The 20533-nt window shown below is 62.6% G+C and overlaps 2 protein-coding genes across 6 annotated transcripts in view; both read left to right on the top strand.

Annotated features, from left to right (window-relative positions):
• Positions 1 to 3535, top strand: part of VAMP2 (vesicle associated membrane protein 2) — a 4184-nt gene extending 649 nt beyond the window's left edge. The window contains exons 2-5 of the mRNA XM_034989301.1: positions 279 to 559; positions 1026 to 1184; positions 1290 to 1341; positions 1934 to 3535. Of these exons, the coding sequence (XP_034845192.1) occupies positions 279 to 559; positions 1026 to 1184; positions 1290 to 1341; positions 1934 to 1950 (509 nt within the window). The 3' untranslated portion in view covers positions 1951 to 3535. The remainder of the gene's footprint in view (positions 1 to 278; positions 560 to 1025; positions 1185 to 1289; positions 1342 to 1933) is intronic.
• A 1732-nt stretch (positions 3536 to 5267) lies between these two features.
• PER1 (period circadian regulator 1) lies at positions 5268 to 20416 on the top strand. 5 transcript variants are annotated; one of them, XM_034989548.1, is made up of 23 exons: positions 9124 to 9217; positions 10737 to 11158; positions 11275 to 11373; positions 11470 to 11624; positions 11718 to 11839; positions 11933 to 12134; positions 12268 to 12319; positions 12456 to 12598; positions 13259 to 13337; positions 13417 to 13523; positions 13694 to 13847; positions 13935 to 14043; positions 14128 to 14259; positions 14462 to 14567; positions 14670 to 14841; positions 14929 to 15056; positions 15232 to 15408; positions 15962 to 16204; positions 17118 to 17728; positions 18158 to 18344; positions 18543 to 18732; positions 19013 to 19163; positions 19561 to 20416. In XM_034989548.1, exons 2-23 carry the CDS (start codon positions 10884 to 10886, stop codon positions 19828 to 19830), a joined length of 3864 nt encoding a protein of 1287 aa, XP_034845439.1. In that variant the 5' UTR covers positions 9124 to 9217; positions 10737 to 10883; the 3' UTR covers positions 19831 to 20416. The 5 variants fall into 5 exon arrangements, with proteins under 5 accessions (XP_034845440.1, XP_034845439.1, XP_034845442.1 ...); XM_034989549.1 differs by lacking the exon at positions 9124 to 9217 and adding an exon at positions 5268 to 5354 and having other exon boundaries at positions 14462 to 14841; XM_034989551.1 differs by lacking the exon at positions 15232 to 15408.
• Positions 20417 to 20533: the final 117 nt, after the last annotated feature.

The following is a 20533-nucleotide window of genomic DNA, read 5'->3' as shown; positions in this document are numbered from 1 at the left end:
CCGGCCGCCGCCCTTGGGAGCCGGTCTGGGAGCGCCCGGGGTTCGGCCGGCGCCCGTGACTGCGCGCGGGCGGCTGGAGAGCGCCGCGTCCCCGGGCTGGCCGCGCGGGCGGTGGCCGCGGGAGCGAGCGGGCCCCGCGTCCTCCGGCCCCTGGCCTCGCCGCCGCCTGTCACTTCGGCTCGACCCCGGACCTTGTCTTTGCGGTCGCCCTTCTTTGACGGGCGGGGAAACTGAGGCCCGGAGGGGGAGGGGGTCTGATTCAAGGTCACGCAGCTAAGCGGCGGCGGGGCCGGACGGCGTCCAGGGCTCCCATCGGGTGGCCTTCCTCCGGGGAAGGAGAAAGGGAGGGACGGAGGGATGGACAGGAGGATGGGCGGAGCCCTGGCTGCGGGGTCGGTGGCTCCAGGCCTCGGGTCTTAATCCGACCCTGCCCCTCAGGTCGGCTACCGCTGCCACCGCCCCCCCTGCCGCCCCGGCTGGGGAGGGGGGCCCCCCTGCGCCCCCTCCAAACCTCACCAGTAACAGGAGACTGCAGCAGACCCAGGCCCAGGTGGATGAGGTGAGTGGGGGGGGGTGGCCGAGGCAGTGGGAAGGACCCTGGGGGTTGGCAAGCCGGCGGGGGGGCCCGGCGGGGGTTGGAGGTGATGAGTTTATGAGTTTGCGGACCAAGACATACCCTGCCCCTTCCCTGTTCGGCTTGCATTTGGAACGGCGCTGGGGTGTTAGTCAGCCCTGATAGCCTGGGGCGGTTCAGTCCCGGCAGGTGTGGTCGGGTGATGGACAGGCTGCTTGAGGCTCAGTACACAGAGGGTGCTGCTCTGACATCCGCGATGTCTGACTGTCAGCATGCCTCTGATGTGTGCTCCTTGCATGTCCCCAGGTGTGTTAGGCATGTTCTCTGTGTGTCCTTGGCATGTTAGCCTGGCAACATCGGGGTGCATGTTCCCTCTGTGGGTGCATGGTTGAGGAGTGCCCTCGTTGAGGCGGCCTTGGCACACCCCCTGCCTCGTGGACCCCTCCCCCAGGTGGTGGACATCATGAGGGTGAACGTGGACAAGGTCCTGGAGCGGGACCAGAAGCTGTCAGAGCTGGACGACCGTGCAGATGCACTCCAGGCAGGGGCCTCCCAGTTTGAAACAAGTGCAGCCAAGCTCAAGCGCAAATACTGGTGGAAAAACCTCAAGGTAAGGGTGGAGGCATGCAAGAGGGCTGGTGTGAGAACTAACTGATGGGTGAACGGGAGTGTCATGGTCTTTGTCACTGACCCCCCCTCCTGCTCTCGCCCCCAGATGATGATCATCTTGGGAGTGATTTGCGCCATCATCCTCATCATCATCATCGGTGAGTAGGGCAGGAGTGGCTAGGGCCCTTTCTCTGGAGAGGTTTCCCCTTCTAGGTTTTGAAGGTCATTAACCTAGTTTTTACTATTCAGCAAAAAGCATATATAGCTGCCAGTGCAGCTCTGATTCATCTAGAGCCCCAGACCTTGCTGTTCTTTAGCCTGCACTTTACCTGGTTGTAGGCAACTTTTGTTAAGATTTTTGGAAACAGGAAAACTGGTAGATCCCCACTGCTCCCTTGAGGATCCTTTTTGGGCCTAAACTTAGTCTGGGAACCCTGGAATTGGGAAGTGGGAGAGCAGGCAAGGCCCAGGGGCTTGAGACATGGCTTGGAAGCCAAACACCCTACTATTTGAGAACTTGTGGGCCCAGAGAGCCCAGAGGATTAGGAGTCTGTGGCCCCAAGGCCATACCGTGGAGTTGTAGAGACTTCGGAACCTACCAGTCCAGCCCCTTGCTTTACAGATGGAGAACCTAAGGCTGAGAGGGCTGGGGAGTGGGGAGGATGGGAGTAGGGCCAGGCCTGACACACTGCTTTCTCTCTCTTTCTTTCTCCCCTCTCTCTCTTCGTCCTTCTCTTTCCCTCTCTACAGTTTACTTCAGCTCTTAAACCCCTGAGGAGCCCGCCCTGCCCAGAGAAGGGCCTCTCCCCACCTCCCCCCCATCCCCAGCCGCTCCTCCACCTCTCAGCCATATCTTCCAGCCCCCCTCCCCTGGATCCGTGTGTGTGTGTCCCCCCGTGTGTGTGCCCCCCTGTAAATAGCCAGCTGTTATTTATACATATATAATATTATATATATTTGGTCTGTTTGTAGTTTTATTACTAGAAGATTTTTCCGGTTGTCCTTAACACCCCTTCCTGAGGTTGCCATCTCTTCTCTCTTTTCCTCCTTCCCCTTCCCTCTCTTCCTGATCAGCCCTGAATCCCTTCATTTGCATCTGCTATGCAATAGTCCCTCTTCCTCTCTTCCTTCCCTTGGATTTAGCTGATCCTTCCTCCCACCCTGGCCTTCCCTGTACCTCCACTCCCTATTAAAAAAAAACACCAAAAAACCCACGAAAAGCAACTGTCCAGGCCTCCCACGGTGCATCTTCTTTGCATCTTTGGGAGGCCCTGAGACTGGCCCCACTTGGTCCTAAGAATCCCAAGGTCTTCTGGGAGCTTCCAGCATGTTAATTAGCATTCATTTACATACTGACATCCTTTTTGGTTTCCTCCTTTTTTGTTCCATTGCTCTTCATTCTTTAAACCCATGTTTCTTTTTTACTGAGGAGTTAGTCCCTATGGTCCTTGTATCAGTCTTTCATTTGCATGACATTACTTGCAGGTGGTGGGAGCCTGGGCTTTTGGGGAGCCAGGCTCTTCTGGCCCCCAGAATCACCCCCTCCTAGCCCCTCTAGTCTGGTTTGCCTTCCTACCCCCATTTTCCAAACCTCTTGTCCCCTCCTCCCCCTCCCCCCAGCTGGTGTGTAAGTGTCTTGGAGTTCAGTGTGTCATGATGGACCAATAGTTTTGCCACTTGGAGTCTCCCCACATTCCTGCTCCCCAGTTTTCTTGTGGGGCACTCAGCCGACATTCCCATGGGGTCTCCCTCCCTCCCATCCGCCTGATCTGCCTCCTCCTCCTCCCACCAGGAGAGTTTGGGGGTTGGCCACAATCTGACTCTTTTGGGGGAGATGGCTGCCAGTGTGTGGGGGGGTCATCACTGCCTTGGGGAGGAGTGGGGCAGGGCAGAGAATCCCCCCAATTCCTGCCTGAAATCTGGCCCCACCCTTGCTGGGGTTTGGACCGAAAACTCCCCTCCCCGGTTTGTGGGGGTGTTGCTCCCATCACTGCCCAGCTCCTCTGACTGCCCCCCTGAATTCAGGGCGGGGGTACTAGTCACTGCCAATGTGTGTATGGGACTTGCTGGAAGATGGGGATTCTCGCCCCTCTCCAGGGCAGTTGAGCCCAGAGAGTTGTCTCCTCCTTAGGTGAAGTGATAGAGGGTCTAATGTCTTTTTAAATGGCACAATTTTAGGGGTCTGAGGGTGCAGTCCCTAACCTGCTGGAGGGGACCCCCCACACTCTTTCTTCCCCCCACACTCAAGGTTTCTGTGTGGAGGGGGAGCAGGGAGATCTAAGCTGTGGTGTGAAAGGGTAGGGAGAGATGCTGGGGGTGGGGGTGCTGTGTTCTAGACCCCCCCATATTATCCCAGTGTCCCCTGCCCCCCCTTCCCTCCCCCCATGCCCCCAATTCTGTGACGCATCCAGATTGTGAAAATGTACAATAAATGTGTAATGAGTAACCAGCTGGTGTGTGTTCTAACACCTTTTCTTAACCAGTGGGAAGGGTATAGGATCTGCAGGTGAAACGGGAAAGTTGAGAAGGTGCATTTGGAATGGACTGAGCTTTGCTGGAGGGCCTGACCTTGGGCAGAGCAAAGTGTGATTCCCAAAGTGGCCACGGGTGGGCGCCCGGCGCTGATAAGAGGAAGTGTTCTTGATCCCTGTGTCAGCCTGGTGAGCCTCGAGGCTTGGGCCTGGAGGCATGCTCCTGCTCTCTTGGATCCCTCTCCAACCCTTGATTTAATTCCCAGATGCTCCGCAGTCGCTCCCCTGGTCATTTACTCCTAGGCCTGAAGTAGATGGCCGACTTGTGCGAAACGTCTCTTCCCCCTGGGTTCCTCTCGCAGTGGCAGCATCCCGAAGGGGTTAATAAATACAGAGCAGATGGGCTCAGGGAGACCCGGCCATAGGCTGGCCTGCTAGGCCTGCACCCTGTTGTAGGGCTGGTGACTCTCGACCCCACGCTGAAGTCCCTTGGCCTCCCGGCCGGTGACGTCCCCAACGTGGCACCCCTAGCACCCCCGACCCCAGGTGCTGCAGCAGTCAGTGGAGTGCTGGATGAGCCCTGGAAGCCCGACTTCCCGGGCCGCAGCAGGAGGTGAATCCTACGTAGTGTTTCCCGAACTGCCAAGGGTGCTTTTACAAAAGGGTACGCCGTCCTCATGATAATGTCCCCCATTTACCGAGGGCTCACTGTGTGCCTCGCGCTTCATCTACTGAGGTTCCCGAACGCCCTCGGACCCGCCCCCTCTATCATCGTGTCGGGGGCCTGGGTTTAAATCGTGGCCCCATTACTGGCTGGAGTGTTAATCCAGACAAGCTTATGTAACCTCTCTGGAGCCCAGTCTCTGTGGGGCGGAGTAGTAGTGAGACGGCCTCCCGGCTTGGGAGAAGCGCCTGGCTTGGTCCGCAGAGAACCACCCGGAGGCAGCCGTCATCACCGTGATGATCATCGTCCTCGCGCGGCGCTGGGATCTGAAGACCGCTCCACCGGTAATGCCGGCCCCTTCCAGCTTCGCGGGGCTTTAGGGGCCCGGGGCCGGAGACTCAGTGCCGGGGGCGCTCTGGTCACGCCCAGGACAGCTTGCCCGGGTCTCGGCACAAAACTCCTCCAACCGACGCCACCGCCGCTCACATCTGCGCCTGCGTGCAGGTCACCCTCGCTGCGCCTGCGCAGACTCCGCAGTCTCTGGGAAGAGTGTCGTCAAGGAAAATCCCCAGCTTCCAGGTAAACAAGTTGCCGCGTGAGACCGCCGGCACGTGTCCTCAACAGCTCCGAGACCTCCCAGCCTATGAGAAACTCTGAAGGGCTGGGCTGGCATTCGCGTCCCGGATTCGGGCCGGTCGGAGGCTCGTGCCACAGCCAATAAGAACCTCCGAAGTGGGTGGGGGCGTGGCTTTCGGCCAGACTCCCAATCAACGCGCCGGGGCGGCCCCTCTCGCACGTGGAGCTGTCACTGCGGGTGGGCAGACTGACCAATGGGAAGAAGACGGCGGCCGCCGGCGCCAATGGCGGCGGCGCGGGGGCCGGGCGGCCGCACGCGGCGAGGGGCATGGGTCGGGGCCCCCGGGCCAATAAGCTTGAGGGGCGTGGCCGCGCGGCGGGTGGGCGGGCCTGGAGGAGCTCGTCCGGGCGCCGCCGTCCCGCTGGGGAAGAAGCTGTGGCCGGTGCGTGCGCGCCGAAGGTGAGTGTTCGCGGGTGGGCGGAGACCCGTGTGCGCTTCTCCGGAGTGGTGTGTCCTGTCCCAGGCGGTGTTAATGGAGTGGGGCGGGGGTATCGTGCCAATGCAAGATCGCCGCGGTGGGAGCTTTGAGGGTCGTGGGAAATGGGACCCAGAGGGACGAGGGCGGGAGTCTCCGACATCTGACAGATTCCTCGCTGCCCTAGGTGCCTGGACCCCCACCCCCCTGATTGGCCCAGGGGTCCTGGGAGGGTGGGGCTTGGAAGTCGTCAGCTCCCCGAGGGAGCTGAGACCCCTGCTCCCGGGGCGGTGTGGGGACGCGGTCCCTGAGAGTGGGTGGGGGACATTCCAGTGCTTGGCTACTGTTTGGGTAGGCTCGTTAAGCACTTACAAGATTCAGGTGTTCTGAGGCTGGAGGGAGGCCCTGACAGGGCAGGTGGGAGGGTACGAAAGGGTTGACATGGTGATTCGAGAAAGGGTGGTGAGATGATGTGTGTGACCCTGAGCCCGTCGCATCATGGCTCTGGATGTCTCTTTCGGGTGTAAAGGGGAGGGGTTGAGCCTCGGAGCCATCCCTGGGAGTAAAGGTGGAGTAGCCACTGTCCTGAGAGGGACCGAAGGGTTGTGCGGACTGTCTGTGCACGTGTCTTCCTGAGCCCCTGGACGCCAAGAGGCACCAACCTCTCGATAGAGCTCTGCTCTCTGTACAGACACCCAGGCCTGTGGCAAAGTGACCGGGGGTACGGTGAAGAGTGAGCAGGTGGGGCCCCTGGGAAGCCCCTGGGGCTGGTGGCTGCTGGGGTGATCTCAAGGACTTTGTGAGCGTGTGAAGACTGGGGCTGAGATGATTCGGGGCGAGCGTGTGGGGAGTGCAGACTGGACGTCAGAGACCAGGCCCAGGGAGAGGAGGGGCTGGATGGATCTGTGTTCCGGGCACCAAACTTAGAATGGGCTGGATATTTGAGAGGCGCCCATCCTCCAGTGCTGGGAATCACCGCACAGGTGCCCGCCCGAACGGTAAGACGCCGGAATGACAAGCCATGATCAGCGCTCAGATTTGAACCCTGGGCTCCACTTGTTAAGAGCCAAGAACACATTGTGAGGCAAATGTAGTGACTTCTGAGCCTTCGTTGGTTCTGTGGAATTGGGGTAATACCCATCTCCCAGGGTTGTTCTGGGGATTAAATAAGATAATATATATATGTGGTGCTTAGCGCAATGCCTGGGTTATGGTTTAATGTTTTTTGTTTTGTTTTGCTTTTAGCTAAAAAAAAAAAAAAAGGCTATAGGATCTCAAAACAACAGTGACAGGAGTGCTGTGGTTGGGAACTATTCTCACATTCTCAAGTGTTTCTGCAAGTTTCGGTGACTCCCTCCTCATTTCCCTCTTCCTGGGCCTTCTGGTCGTCAGGCACCAGCCCAAAACCTCATTCCACCCTTTCATTCCTCTCCCAGGATCCAGGCCCCGAGCTGTGCCACTTGCTCTGTCCCAGTTCGATTTCCTCGTCCTACACCCATTCGTCTCCCTGCCCCTCCTCCATCTCTTTGCTGCCATAGTAACAGGAGATTCCAGCTCTGAGGGGGCCTCTGGGAAGGAGCAAAGGTGCGTGTTCTCTCGCAGAACCTGGGCCTCCAGCGTCCCCGCCCCAGCTCTTTGGGATTGGGCCAGCAGATGTGTACAGTTTGGGAGAAGGGGGAAGCCAGTGCCAGGAAATGCAGGAGCAAGCCGAGGGGAGGGCGGATGCGAATCTGGAGAAGAGAGCCAGGCGCGGTGGCGGGGGACCCCTTCCTCCTAATCCTCTCTCCAGGAATCCCTGGCTGTAGGACAGGACGGCTGTCTTTGGTTGGGGGAGGCGCCCAGTCTGGGTGCATGTCCTGGGCCACCAGCCAAGAGTACATGATGTTCCCAAGTGCGCTGGCCGCCGCCCTCTCCGGCTGGCCGCCTCCCAAACCGCTGCCTCTCCAGCCTCCCTGTCCCACATTCCCCGGCTGCCTTGCTCCGCCCTCTTCCTCCGCTTTGACGTCACCGCTCCCTCCCGCCCCCTCGCCTCCATTGACGGCAGCAGGGCCTGGTTACTGTGGGGACTGTGAGGCAGGACAGCCGGGGCCTTGAGAGCAGGTGGGCGCTGCAGGAGCGCTCGACCCCTTTGTCTATGCAAAGCACAGACCTAGAGGTGGGGGGTGAGAGAGCACGGACTGCCTGTGTCCGCGGAGATCACACCTAGACCCCAGAGGAGAACCCGGGAGGAAGAAAAACCCTGTTTCCAGAGGAGAGGGGTCTGAAAATGAGACAAGGGAAGGGACCACAGTCTATGAGTTGGGGGGCCATTTCCAAGGATGAGACTGAGAATCCAGGCTCCTGAATCCTTTGTTTCCTGTGTTTTCTTGCTTTGGTTTTTTTCTGGGTTATTTTATGACATCCCTGTGCCCCAGCTTTTCCACAGATCCCTCCCCCGGGCCCCTCCACGGGGAACACCATTGTTAAGGAAAGCTTAGGCCCCGTGACAGTGAGGGAGTGCACCCACAGCTGATTATGTCAGCATCAGCTTGGGGGCCTCTTCACTCGCCACCCACGTTATCGCGGAGCCCTGAGAGGAACTGCTCACAGCCCTCTTAGATGGAGGGGTCTGTGTCACTGCAGTTCCCCCCCAGCTCAGCCCGGCACTGTATTTCCCCCAATTAGGACTCAGGGTTCTGCTCCTCTCCCCTTTACAAAAAGCATAATTTCCAGCACCTTCTCCATGGCTGAGGCCCCTTCCCCTCCCTTATCTATCCTTGTTAACAACAAAATCACCGTATTTACTGATCACCCACGGTGTGTCAGGTTCTGTCCTGGGGACTGAGAAATGCAGTGAGGTGACAGATGAGGTCCTCGGCTTTCTCTTGTCCTAGGGCTGGGGATCTGAAGCCCTTGCCACCCCACCTGTCTCTCCAGGGTCCCAGTTGGTCTCTTCCCTCAGCCACCCCCTAGGTTCCCCCTGTAGTCCTGGCTTCCTGGCCCCCACATTTGGGGCGGCCCTAAGTGTGGGTGGCCGCATCTTCAAGAGCGAAGCAGCGCTAGTCACCACGTAGGCTGCCCGGAGACATTTTCTCTGATTGGGTACAGAAGCACCTAGCATTGTTTCCCTTCACAGCCCTTATTGGCCCTGGCTGCCCCTTCTGTTGTCTGCATCCTCCCCTGCACTCCACCCCCTGTCACGCGGGGATCCTCAATTGCCATCCTCCTGGCTGTCCACAGGATTTGAAGTGTTAGAGGAAGGGGCTGGATAAAATGGCTTTATTGTGATGACAAGGCTGGGGCGAGGAACCCAGGAGAGGCCAGGCTGGGTTTCTTTGTGTGTCCCCGTCCTCCCAAGGGACCAGCCATCTCATCCAACCTGGCCCACCCCCCAAGGGTCAGCATTCCTTTCCCCCACCTCTGGCAAGGCCAAGGTGTTCTGTTCTGTAGGGCTGACGGTCCAGGAAGTAGACCTCTCTTAAGCACCTACCGTGGCCCCGGCATTTTGCCCGAAGAAGGGCAGCTTATCTCCCCTCTCCGCCCTCCCATTATTCACTGTGCAAGGCGTCCTGCGCCCGTTGGCTGCGTGGTGGTGTCTGGGGCCCTTCAGCCCAGCGCCAGCACCCAGGTCCACGTGCGCCCGTGTGTGTGACACAGCCCTGACCTCAGTAGGGGCCGGTAGCCAATCAGGGGCCGGCCCGGGATCCCCCAGCCAATCGGGGGCGGGGCCTGCGGCTCCGCCGGCAGGAAGCCAATGAGGGGCAGTGCCTGGCATTATGCAACCCGCCTCCTGGCCCCGCGAAGCTTCCACTCGGCTGAGGGCTGCAACGGCGGCGGGCCGGCGGCCGGAGGGCGCTCGCGCGGCCAGGTAGGCATCTCCAGGGCCACCCGGGGACCGGTCTCCCGCCCCAAGTCGGACCGCCGCCACTTCCAGCCTGAGGCGCCGCTCTGGGCCCTGGCGCTCTGCCGGCGCACCGGTAATCCGCCTTCCTTGCCGCTGTCCACCCCCGCTCTGCCGTCGGGAACGTAGGTGTTGCTCGCAACCCTGCACCCGCTGTCCGCACTCCTGATCCGCTTACCTTACCTCCAGCCTTGACCTCTCCTCCCAGCTCCCCCGGCCCAACGCCCGACCCTCGGCAGGCAGGCCCCCGCCGCCTTTCTTGTCACTCGGGGGCCCCTGGTTTTGCCCCGGCACCAGGACCCCTTCGGGCTTTCCGCGCTCCCCGCGCTCCCCCCTCCAGTGCCTGGCCCCGCGCCGGCCGTGATGTAAGCCTGGTTCAGGCTGGAACATCCCGTTCCCGGCGCTAGTTCCTGCTGTTGCCACAGCCTTCCTTTTTCTACTGGAGCTCAGAAAATGCTCCGGGGATGGGGGGGGGGGGGGGGGGGGGGGGGTGTGTGTGGGGTTGGACGAGGAGTAGGGGAAGAACTATCCGCTGGCGGTTGTGTGTCCCTTGCTCACAGCTGAGTGTGTCCGCTTCGGATGGGGGTGGGGTGGGATCTAGAAAAGTAGAGGACTGAGGAAAGAGGATTCCCGAGTCTCTGACAATGGCAGGTGCCGCCTTGGCACCTGGGGGTCGGGAGAGGGTGCAGGGGCCGGAGAAGGACAGGCTGTGTCGTCTTGACCAGAATGACTGGGATCCAGGCGAGCGCCAGGCTGGGGAGCTTTTGCGCGGAGGGCGGTGGCGGTTGTGTTTTGCCCCGGGGAGCGAGGCCAGCCCCTGGAAACCCGATGGGTCGCCCTTCCTACGGCCACCGGGCCCTCCAGGGCCGGAGGGTGTATTAGAGGTGGGCGACCCGCGGCCGCGCCCGCCGCTGTGGGAGTGGGTCGATCCTCGGCTCCGTCGGGAAATGGGGGAGGGGTCGCCCTTCCCGGCCTCCTGTGGTCCCTCCAGCAACCGCTGAGCTCAGCTGCTGACGTCGGTTTCCCTGGCGACCGCGGCGGCGGCGGAAGCGCGTGGTGGGGCCGCGCATGTCCGTGCGCATGTGCAGCGGGGGTGGCACCGCCCCCGGATAAAATTAGCCTGAAGGCTTAAATATAGGCGGTGCCGGGCATACCCCCTGCTCCGCGGCCTTGGAGTCCCGGGCGGATTGGGGGCCTGGTGGGAATTTGGGGATGGGAAGCGCCCGGGCTCTGGTTCTCGTCTGCTCAGTCTCTGTTTTCCCAGGCCACGTTGGCAGGGGACGTGGAGGAAGGGCCGAGAGAGGCCCCTTCCCACCTGCAGCCCCTCTCCCGGGATAGGACACAGAACTTGCCCAGGCTCGCTGTGGGAAGCCTGGGTCCTAGGGGCGTGGGGTCAGACAGGGGAGGTCTGAGTGAAGCCGGCCGGTGCTGTAAAGTTAACAGCTCACCCTTCTCCAAGCCCTCCTTCTTTGGTCTCCCCGTCCAGGTACTGCCCGTGATCGAACTTCTCAATCCGCAAAGGCTTGGATCTCCCACCTCACTCCCCCAAACCAGGGCGCCCGGCCCCCTGTGTGCCCCCGTGGTGGCCTCTCCGCCTTCCGTGTTTTCTTCCTGCCCTCCCCATGGCTCAGACATGAGTGGCCCTTTAGAAGGGGCTGATGGGGCAGGGGACCCCGGGCCGGGGGAAACCTTTTGCCCCGGAGGAGCCCCATCCCCTGGGCCTCCGCAGCGCCGGTCTTGCCCTGGCCCCAGCCTGGCTGATGACACAGATGCCAACAGCAATGGATCCAGCGGCAATGAATCTAATGGGCCCGAGTCCCGCGGCGCATCTCAGAGGAGCTCACACAGCTCTTCTTCCGGCAATGGCAAGGACTCAGCCCTGCTGGAGACCACTGAGAGCAGCAAGAGGTGCGTATGGATGTGTGGTGCAGGGTCCGGGAGTAGTCTTGGGAGCAGGCTGAGCTACAGGACAGGCCCATGCTGCTGGCCGCTTTCTCATCTTGGGCCCGTTGCTTCTCCCCTAGCACGAACTCTCAGAGTCCGTCCCCACCCAGCAGTTCCATTGCCTACAGCCTCCTGAGTGCCAGCTCCGAACAGGACAACCCGTCTACCAGTGGCTGCAGGTTCGTGGGGTTGAGGGCCAGAGGACAAGGCTGGGGGGCCTGGGCCACGATCTGGGGCTCATGGCTCTACCCCCTCCCTCCCTGTGGGCCCTGCAGCAGTGAACAGTCAGCCCGGGCGAGGACCCAGAAGGAGCTCATGACGGCTCTGCGGGAGCTCAAGCTTCGGCTGCCGCCCGAGCGCCGGGGCAAGGGCCGCTCTGGGACCCTGGCCACGCTCCAGTACGCTCTGGCCTGTGTCAAGCAGGTGCAGGGTGAGTGGTGCTTCCGGGGACGGCCCGGCCGGTCCTGGGCTGCGGCGGTGGGGCAGGCTCCTCCGCAGACGCCTCACCGCCTGCACCCTGCAGCCAACCAGGAATACTACCAGCAGTGGAGCCTGGAGGAGGGCGAGCCTTGTGCCATGGACATGTCCACCTACACCCTGGAGGAGCTGGAGCATATCACGTCCGAGTATACGCTGCGCAACCAGGTCAGCCGCAGCCCGGCCTCCTGGTCCCGAGGCAGCCCCGCCCCCCACGCGCGCGGCTCCCGATTCGACTTTTGTCCCCGCTTTCCCGCCTAGGATACCTTCTCCGTGGCTGTCTCCTTCCTGACAGGCCGCATCGTCTACATTTCGGAGCAGGCGGGTGTCCTCCTCCGCTGCAAACGGGATGTGTTCCGGGGCGCCCGCTTCTCAGAGCTCCTGGCTCCCCAGGATGTGGGCGTCTTCTATGGTTCCACTGCCCCGTCTCGGCTGCCCACCTGGGGCGCTGGGACCTCAGCAGGTGAGGTCCCCAAGCAGTCCCCGGAAGCTGCTGCTGTGAGGGACCAGGGGACCCCAGCTCTTCCTCGCCGGGTTCTTGTTAGCCCAGGGTGGGGTGGGGGGGCTGTTCTTAGTGCCTTTCTGGTCTGTTCTAGGTTCAGGCCTCAAGGACTTCACCCAGGAGAAGTCTGTCTTCTGCCGTATCAGGTAGGTGGGGGAAGTGGGAGCAGACCCCCTCCTACCTTCCACTCTCCTGCCTCTTTGCTGTGTGGGTTGTGACCTTGAGGTGCAGGGTGGGTGGCTCTCTACCCAGTCACTAATGCCTCTTCCTCTCCCTTGCTAGAGGAGGTCCTGACCGGGATTCAGGGCCTCGGTACCAGCCATTCCGCCTCACGCCATACGTGACCAAGATCCGGGTCTCAGATGGGGCCCCGGCACAGCCATGCTGCCTGCTCATCGCAGAGCGCATCCACTCGGGTTACGAAGGTGTGTAGGCATCGGGCCTGGCCTGGCAGGGGGTAGGAGGAAGGGTGATTTCTCTAGGCTAGGGGAGAGGCAGGATGAGAGTCTGGGAGGCATATCTCAGCCCTTAAGAATTTTGGAACAGAGAAGGTATGGTAAGGATGAAGGTTTGAGGGGCGCCTGGGTGGCTCAGTCGTTAAGCGTCTGCCTTCGGCTCAGGTCATGACCTGGGATCGAGCCCCACATCGGGCTCTCTGCTCAGTGGGAAGCCTGCTTCTCCCTCTCCCACTCCCCCTGCTTGTGTTCCCTCTCTCGCTGTGTCTGTCTTTGTCAAATAAATAAATAAAATCTTTAAAAAAAGAACAAAACAAAACAAAAAAGGATGAAGGTTTGAGCCCATTTTTAGAGGGAGTATTGGATAAGCACCCTGAACTAGGAGTGGGGAAAGGAGACTGCTTTGATTCTCAGTTTCATGCTTGCTGTGGGGTAGGAGAATGGTCCAGACCATCTCTGTAGGCTAGACGGCCCTGGGCAGAGCCGTGGGGAGGATTGCCAGCCCACTTGGGCCCGAGATGGTGTGTGTGGGGGGGCGGGCAGAGAAGCTGGACCATTCTGGATAAAACCCAATGGCCAAAAAAAATCCCCCCAAAACAAAAAACCAATGGCTACACTTGCTGTGCTCAGCTCCCCGGATCCCCCCCGACAAGAGGATCTTCACCACTCGGCACACACCTAGCTGCCTCTTCCAGGATGTGGATGAAAGGTGAGCTCAGGACCTGGAGGAAAAATGGGGGTGGCTGGGGCGGAGGCCTTGGCTACTCTGATGCCACCTCCCTTTTCAGGGCCGCCCCGCTGCTGGGCTACCTCCCCCAGGACCTCCTGGGGGCACCAGTGCTCCTGTTCCTGCATCCTGAGGACCGACCCCTCATGCTGGCCATCCACAAGAAGAGTGAGTCCTCTTTCTCCTGCTCTCCCTTCCTGGCTGTCTGCGGGGCTTCTCCATGGCTGTGCTTGTGGTCGTACCTCTGTGGGCCTTGGTCTCTTGGGTCCTCAGGGCGTGGCCCTCTGCTTTCCCCGGCTCTCCCTCCTGCTGACCCCCCTCGTTTCCCGCTCCCTCAGTCCTGCAGCTGGCGGGCCAGCCCTTTGACCACTCCCCTATCCGCTTCTGTGCCCGGAATGGCGAGTATGTCACCATGGACACCAGCTGGGCTGGCTTCGTGCACCCCTGGAGCCGCAAGGTGGCCTTTGTCTTGGGCCGCCACAAAGTCCGCACGTAAGTGGGCCTTGCCCCAGAGCCGGCCGTGTGGGCTGGGTCTGTGCGGCAGGGGGCGGTCTCAGCGTCCCCTTCCCCACCCTGCAGGGCACCCCTGAACGAGGATGTGTTCACCCCACCGGCCCCCCGCCCAGCTCTGTCTCTGGACTCGGACATCCAGGAACTCTCGGAGCAGATCCACCGGCTGCTGTTACAGGTGACTGTGGAGGGGTGGGGCTTGGCGAGGAGGCAGGGCTGGGAGCAGGGCTGAGACATCTAACCCCTTCTCCGCCTGCCTCAGCCCGTGCACAGCCCCAGTCCCACGGGGCTCTGTGGAGTGGGCGCCATCGCTTCCCCGGGCCCTCTCCTCAGCCCTGGCTCCTCCAGTGACAGCAACGGGGGTGATGCCGAGGGGCCTGGGCCTCCTGCGCCGGTGAGTGTCCGTCTTCCGCTTCGCCCCCTAGGCCGGCATTCCCCTGGTGCTGTCAGAATCAGCTTGGGCAGGTGCCTTTTCCTTCTCCTCCCGCTCTTGCTGTGCCCTGCACGCCTGCCTGCTGAGCACCTGTCATTGCTCTGCGCCCTGGGCCTCTGACACTGGTCACACGCCCCCAGTGCTGGCCTGCTCTGTCCCACAGGTGACGTTCCAGCAGATCTGTAAGGACGTGCATCTGGTGAAGCATCAGGGGCAGCAGGTTTTCATTGAGTCCCGCGCCCGGCCTCCACCCCGGCCCCGCCTCCCTGGTCAGTGGGTGAGGGTGCGGGTGAGGAATGACACCTGGGGGCCCCATGACTTTCGCCCTAACCCAGAGGAGTTCGTCTCTCCCTTTTCTCTCCTTGGCCCAGCTACAGGCACATTCAAGGCCAAGACCCTTTCCTGCCAGTCCCCAGACCCAGAACTGGAAGTGGTCCCTGCTCCCGACCAGGCCCCACTCACCCTGACCCCAGATGAGGCTGAGAGGAAAGAAGCCTCCAGTTGTTCCTACCAGCAGATCAACTGCCTGGACAGCATCCTCAGGTAAGGCCACCTGGGAACCGTCTCCCACTTGGGCCCGGCCCCACCCCACCCCAGGCCCTGCCCTCATGTCCTCTGGTCCCCCGCCAGGTACCTGGAGAGCTGCAACATCCCCAGCACGACCAAGCGGAAGTGTGCCTCTTCCTCCTGCACCACATCCTCGGCCTCGGACGAGGACAAGCAGAGGACGGGTCCGGTCCCTTTGGGGGCCAAGAAAGGTAAAGACCCGGCGGGTCCTGTCCTGGCCCACTGGCCCCGTCTCCACACTTCTGCCTTTGGGGCCCCCACCTTACTCTGCCCTGTTCCCCTCCAGGCCTTCTGATTTGCAGACTCCTGGCCCCCCCCCCCCCCCAGGGACCTCCCAGTGGTAACTGGCGCCGTCTCTCCGCACAGATCCATCGGTGGTGCTGCGCGGGGAGGGGGCCGGCCCTCAGAAGGAGCCAGTGGTGGCAGGCACCCTGAGCCCGCTCGCCCTGGCCAATAAGGCAGAGAGCGTGGTGTCCATCACCAGCCAGTGTAGCTTCAGCTCTACCATCGTCCATGTGGGAGACAAGAAGCCCCCGGAGTCGGGTACGGGCGCGCAGTGAGGGGGTTCCACTCGGTGCCGCAGCCACCGCTCCCTCCCCCTGCCTTTTCCTTCCCTCTGGCCCCTGCGGAGAGAAAGAGGCCCCCATCCTAGCTCGGGGCTGTTGCCTCTTGCTGTCCATCTCTCCAGCCTCTGGCGCCTTGTTTTTCCTGTTCTTCCTGTCAGCAGGCACACAGAGCCTGGGGTGGGGAGGGGTTCAAGCCCCAGGTGCGGACCACAGAGTGTCAGAAAACCCCCCCAAAGGGGCTTTGGGCATTGCCCTGGAGAGTGTGTGAGGGGAGGGCGACGACTGAGCTTGCCTTCCCAAGGACAGTCCTAGGGGGTCATCTTGGGGTACTGTCGCTGGAGGGGACTCAGTATCCTCTCTCACCCGGGGGATGGGAAGAGGGCCCAGAACCAGGTCTCAGCGGGGAGGAGGCCCGGAGATGCACCCGGGGCCCAGGCTGGGCTGCTGGAGGGGCAGGGTGTGGTGTGGCTGTGGGAACCCCTGAGGGGATCCCAATGACCCCCCCCCACCCCCTGTCTCCCCTTTCTCAGACATCATCATGATGGAGGACCTGCCTGGCCTGGCTCCAGGCCCAGCCGCCAGCCCAGCCCCCAGCCCCACGGTAGCCCCCGACCCCGCCCCAGACGCCTACCGCCCGGTGGGCCTGACCAAGGCCGTGCTGTCCCTGCACACACAGAAGGAGGAGCAGGCCTTCCTCAGCCGCTTCCGAGACCTCAGCCGACTGCGGGCGCTCGACGGCTCCTCCCCGGCCCCCCTGGCCCCTGGCGAGCGAGGTAGCCACCCGGGACATCCCTGAGCTTTGTCCTCTGCCCGGGCCAGGACCAGACTGTCCGGGGAGGGGGGTGGGGGCAGGGGGTGCTTGAGGGAGAGGTTCCTGCTGCAGGGACCCAGGCTGGGGCGGCCTCCACCACCAGGGCCGTGCGTAGGGACAGGCCCCCGGCTAGACTCTCCCCAGTAGGCCAGGGTTCCGGGCTGCAGCCAGAGGAGGGCAGCCTGGGGGGCTGGCACTGAGACGGGCAGGCGGAGGTGCTCGGTTCCAGGTAAGCTGTTTGTAGCCCAGCTTGGGGGCCGGGGCTCAAGTACGGCTGCTTCCGACCGAGGTGTCGCCGGTTAAGAGACCCGTACAGACTCCTGGCCGGACAGGGGCCAGGCGAGCCGGGACAACTCCCGCTGGGGTCGGGGCTTCAAGGGCAGGATGTCCGCCCTCCAGGTGCCTGAGAGAGGCTCCCTGCAGGACGCAGGATGCAGGACTGGGCTCTCCCACCCACCTCGTCACTCGAGCTAGGCCGAGCGCGGCCTCGACCTGCAGGAGGAGCGCCCAGGCTGTGGGAGTCTGGTGGAGGGACCGGAGCCGCCTGCCTGCTCGTCCTCGGACCCACCCTGCTTCCTCCCATCGGCCACCGTGCCCCCGCCTTCTGTGCGCCCCCAGCTCCGCCCCACTTGTAACTTTACTTGTCCTGGCTCCTTGTGCAATAAACCCCCCTGGCCCTGCCTCCTGTGATTCTTCCCTGAAGGTTCTCTCTCCTCCCAAGAGGCCCCCCTTGATCTGGGCAGCCTGGAGGCCAGTTCTCTCCAGGGCCTTCTCCTGCCCTGTCCTGGGTCAGAGTGGCAGGGCAGCGTGGGGGGCGGGGCAGGGACGCTCACCCCCAGGTTGAGGCCCTCACTAACCCTCGTCTCTCCCCACAGGCTGCCACCACGGCCCCGCACCCCCTGGTCGCCGACACCACTGCCGATCCAAAGCCAAGCGCTCCCGCCACCACCAGACCCCCCGGGCCGAAGCCCCCTGCTATGGCTCCCACCCATCGCCTGTGTCACCCTCGACCCCCTGGCCCCCCCCACCAGCCACTACTCCCTTCCCAGCTGTGGTCCAGTCCTACCCTCTCCCAGTGTTCTCCCCGCGAGGAGGCCCGCAGCCTCTCCCCTCTGCCCCCACAGCTGGGCCCCCTGCAGCTTTCCCTGCCCCGCTGGTGACCCCCATGGTAGCCTTGGTGCTCCCTAACTATCTGTTCCCTGCCCCACCCAGCTATTCCTATGGGGTAGCCCAGACCCCCGCCGAAGGGCCTCCTACCCCCGCCTCCCACTCCCCTTCTCCGTCCCTGCCCCCGCCGCCCCCCAGCCCTCCCCGCGGGCCGGACTCTCCGCTCTTCAACTCGAGATGCAGCTCCCCACTCCAGCTGAATCTGCTGCAGCTTGAGGAGCCCCCCCGTGTTGAAGGGGGTGCTGTTGCAGGGGGCGCTGGGAGCAGTGCTGGGCCCCCGCCTCCCAGTGAGGAGGCCGCTGAGCCAGAGGCCAGATTGGTGAGCATGGATCCCCTGCATCCTCTTAGCAGCCCCCACACAGCCCCCCCTTCCCCTTGCTGCTCTTCCTGCTCACGCTCCTCCCCGCCCCGTGCCCTCCAGAAGATGGTGTCGTGGGGTGGGGGGGCCCCAGCTGAGTTTCTGAATGAGGCAGAAACCCGCCGCCTCATCCGTGGAGTGGGGACAATCCTGTCTGTCTGACAGGTGGGGAGGACACATCCCCAGAACTTTGGGGAGCGCATCGGCCTCCTGGGACGGGCCTGGCGTCCCACCCCTCCTCTTCTCCCCTCTTGTCCCGGCCCCCACTGTCGTGGAGTGGGGACAGAGACCACTGGGGTTGGGTGGGTCCCCCCAGCCAGTGGAAGCAGTTGACACGAAGCCTGGCTGTTGATCCCTTAATCCCGCCCTGTTCCCCTTGCCCCCCCACAGGTGGAGGTGACAGAGTCCTCCAACCAGGACGCGCTGTCGGGCTCCAGTGACCTGCTGGAGTTGCTGCTACAGGAGGACTCTCGGTCCGGCACGGGCTCCGCTGCCTCAGGCTCCCTAGGCTCCGGCCTGGGCTCTGGGTCCGGTTCAGGCTCCCATGAGGGAGGCAGCACTTCAGCCAGCATCACACGTGAGTGCCCCCCACCCCGGGGCCCCCAGGGTACGACCCTGACGGGGCACGCTGGGAGGCCAGCCCCCCCCCGCCCCCCGCCCTTAGCTGAGCAGCCTGGGCCCAGTGGGCTGCAGACATGGCCTTGAGGGAGGGCGTGGGAGGCCCTGGGGGGGGCAGCGGCCTGACTCTGGGGCCCCCCTGCCCCCTGCTTCGCAGGCAGCAGTCAGAGCAGCCACACGAGCAAGTACTTCGGCAGCATCGACTCTTCGGAGGCCGAAGCCGGGGCTGCCCAGGCTGGGGCTGAGCCCGGGGACCAGGTCATTAAGTACGTGCTCCAGGATCCCATCTGGCTGCTCATGGCCAATGCCGACCAGCGCGTCATGATGACCTACCAGGTGCCGTCCAGGTGAGCAGGTTCGGAGGCCCCCGCTGCCCCCCCGTCAGAGGGAGGTGTGCTGGTCCACCCGCACTTCCCACCGAGCTTGGGGTTTTCTTTTCGGGGTGGGGGGGCTGGCTCTGCCCTGGCACAGCCAGGCCGGGCACAAGCTTTCCTGGTCTCGGAAGCCCCGAACGCCCAGAGCCCTGGTTGAGAGGAGGAGCGGGAGGCCGTGGGTGGGGAGGACAGTAGCCGCTGGGCTCTGGCCCCGGCTCCCAGCCTCTGTCGTCGGAACCCCTTCCCCGGGCAGGGACATGGCCTCTGTGCTGAAGCAGGACCGGGAGCGGCTCCGGGCCATGCAGAAGCAGCAGCCTCGGTTCTCAGAGGACCAGCGCAGGGAACTGGGTGCCGTGCATTCCTGGGTCCGGAAGGGTCAGCTGCCTCGGGCCCTCGATGTGATGGTGAGAGAAGTCTGGGCCCGGAGGGAGAAGAGAGGATCGGGGCGGGGGCGGGGGGGGGAGCGGATCCCCTCCTTGTCCTCGGGTGGCTCATTCTGAAGGATGGTGGTTGCACGGTTTGCTGGTGGGTTGGACAGCATTTAACCCCACGAGTCTTTGTAGACGCCTTCTGGGCCGATCCTCTGTGACGGACATTGGGACCGTGTCCCAGTGGGGTCTAGATACAGGGTACGGTACACTTTCCAATCTCGTTGGCCCGCGTGCATCTGTGTGGACGAGTCTTTCTTTGGGAGGAGATTTTGGGAAGTAATCCTGGGGGGTGGGGGGAGACACAAGGGGAGCTGGGGTGGCAGGGTAGCAGGGAGAACCTCGCCCCACTCGTCCCCTTTCTCCCTCCAAGGCCTGTGTGGATTGCGGTAGTAGCACCCAAGACCCCGGCCACCCGGATGACCCCCTCTTCTCGGAACTGGATGGACTGGGACTGGAGCCTATGGAGGAGGGCGGAGGCGAGGGTGGGGGCGGGGGTGCTGAAGGTGAGGGCGGAGAAGAGGCCCAGGCTCAAGCTGGGACCAGGGTCTCCAGCTCTCAGGACCTGGCCATGGAGGAGGAGGAACAAGGTGGGAGCTCACCCAGTCCAGCCTTAGCCGCAACAGAAAATGGCACCAGCTAGACCACGTTTGGGGGCCCCCTCCGGCAGTGCATGAGAAGCTTCCTTCTCCCGTGTTCCACCTCTCAGAACTCAGATGTGGCTGGACCAACCAATAGGAAACTGCCCCAGCTTCTCCCACGTAGGGGGCGGGACCCCCATCAGCAGCCCGGGATCCAGGGGATGCCTCCTGCTTCTGAGGGTAGAGACGGGGCGGGGGGATTCGTCAGCCCAGCCCAGAGAAGCCGCGTCTCCCACCTCTGGTGAGGAGCTCTTCCTTCCCTTGGACAAGGTTGCTGACAAGCTGCTCAAGTGGTCTCTCCAAGTCCCGGCTCAGCCCGAGTCCCGGTCCCTGAGGGTTGGGGCTGCACTTATTTATTGGGGGAGACAGCCCCTTCTCCCACCTCCTCCCTAGAGGGGAGGGAGAGGGCCAGCGGTCCAAACCCCTAGCTGCTCCGGGGTGGGGGAGGTTGGTGGACCATGGAGTCCCTGGTGCTGCCCCTCAGGTGGGACCCAGGTGTTCTCAGCTGTACCCTCTACCGATGGCATATGTGTTTTTGATATTGTGTCTGTTGTTATTTTTTAATACAAAGAGAAAAAAAACACAAAACACCCAGGACTTTGTGTTGGTTGGGGGTAGGGAGCTCGTTGTGGGGAGGTGTGGCCCCGCTTCCAGGGAGGCTGTAGTGAGCGTGAGGACCACTCCCCTGGCGCCCCCCAGCCGTCT

This window comes from Mirounga leonina, unplaced genomic scaffold, assembly GCF_011800145.1.
Source record: "Mirounga leonina isolate KUSES-001 unplaced genomic scaffold, KU_Mleo_1.0 Mir_488, whole genome shotgun sequence".
Taxonomy (NCBI): Eukaryota; Metazoa; Chordata; class Mammalia; order Carnivora; family Phocidae; genus Mirounga; species Mirounga leonina.
Note: the sequence above shows the minus strand (reverse complement) of the source record. Positions and strands in the feature narration are given on the sequence as shown.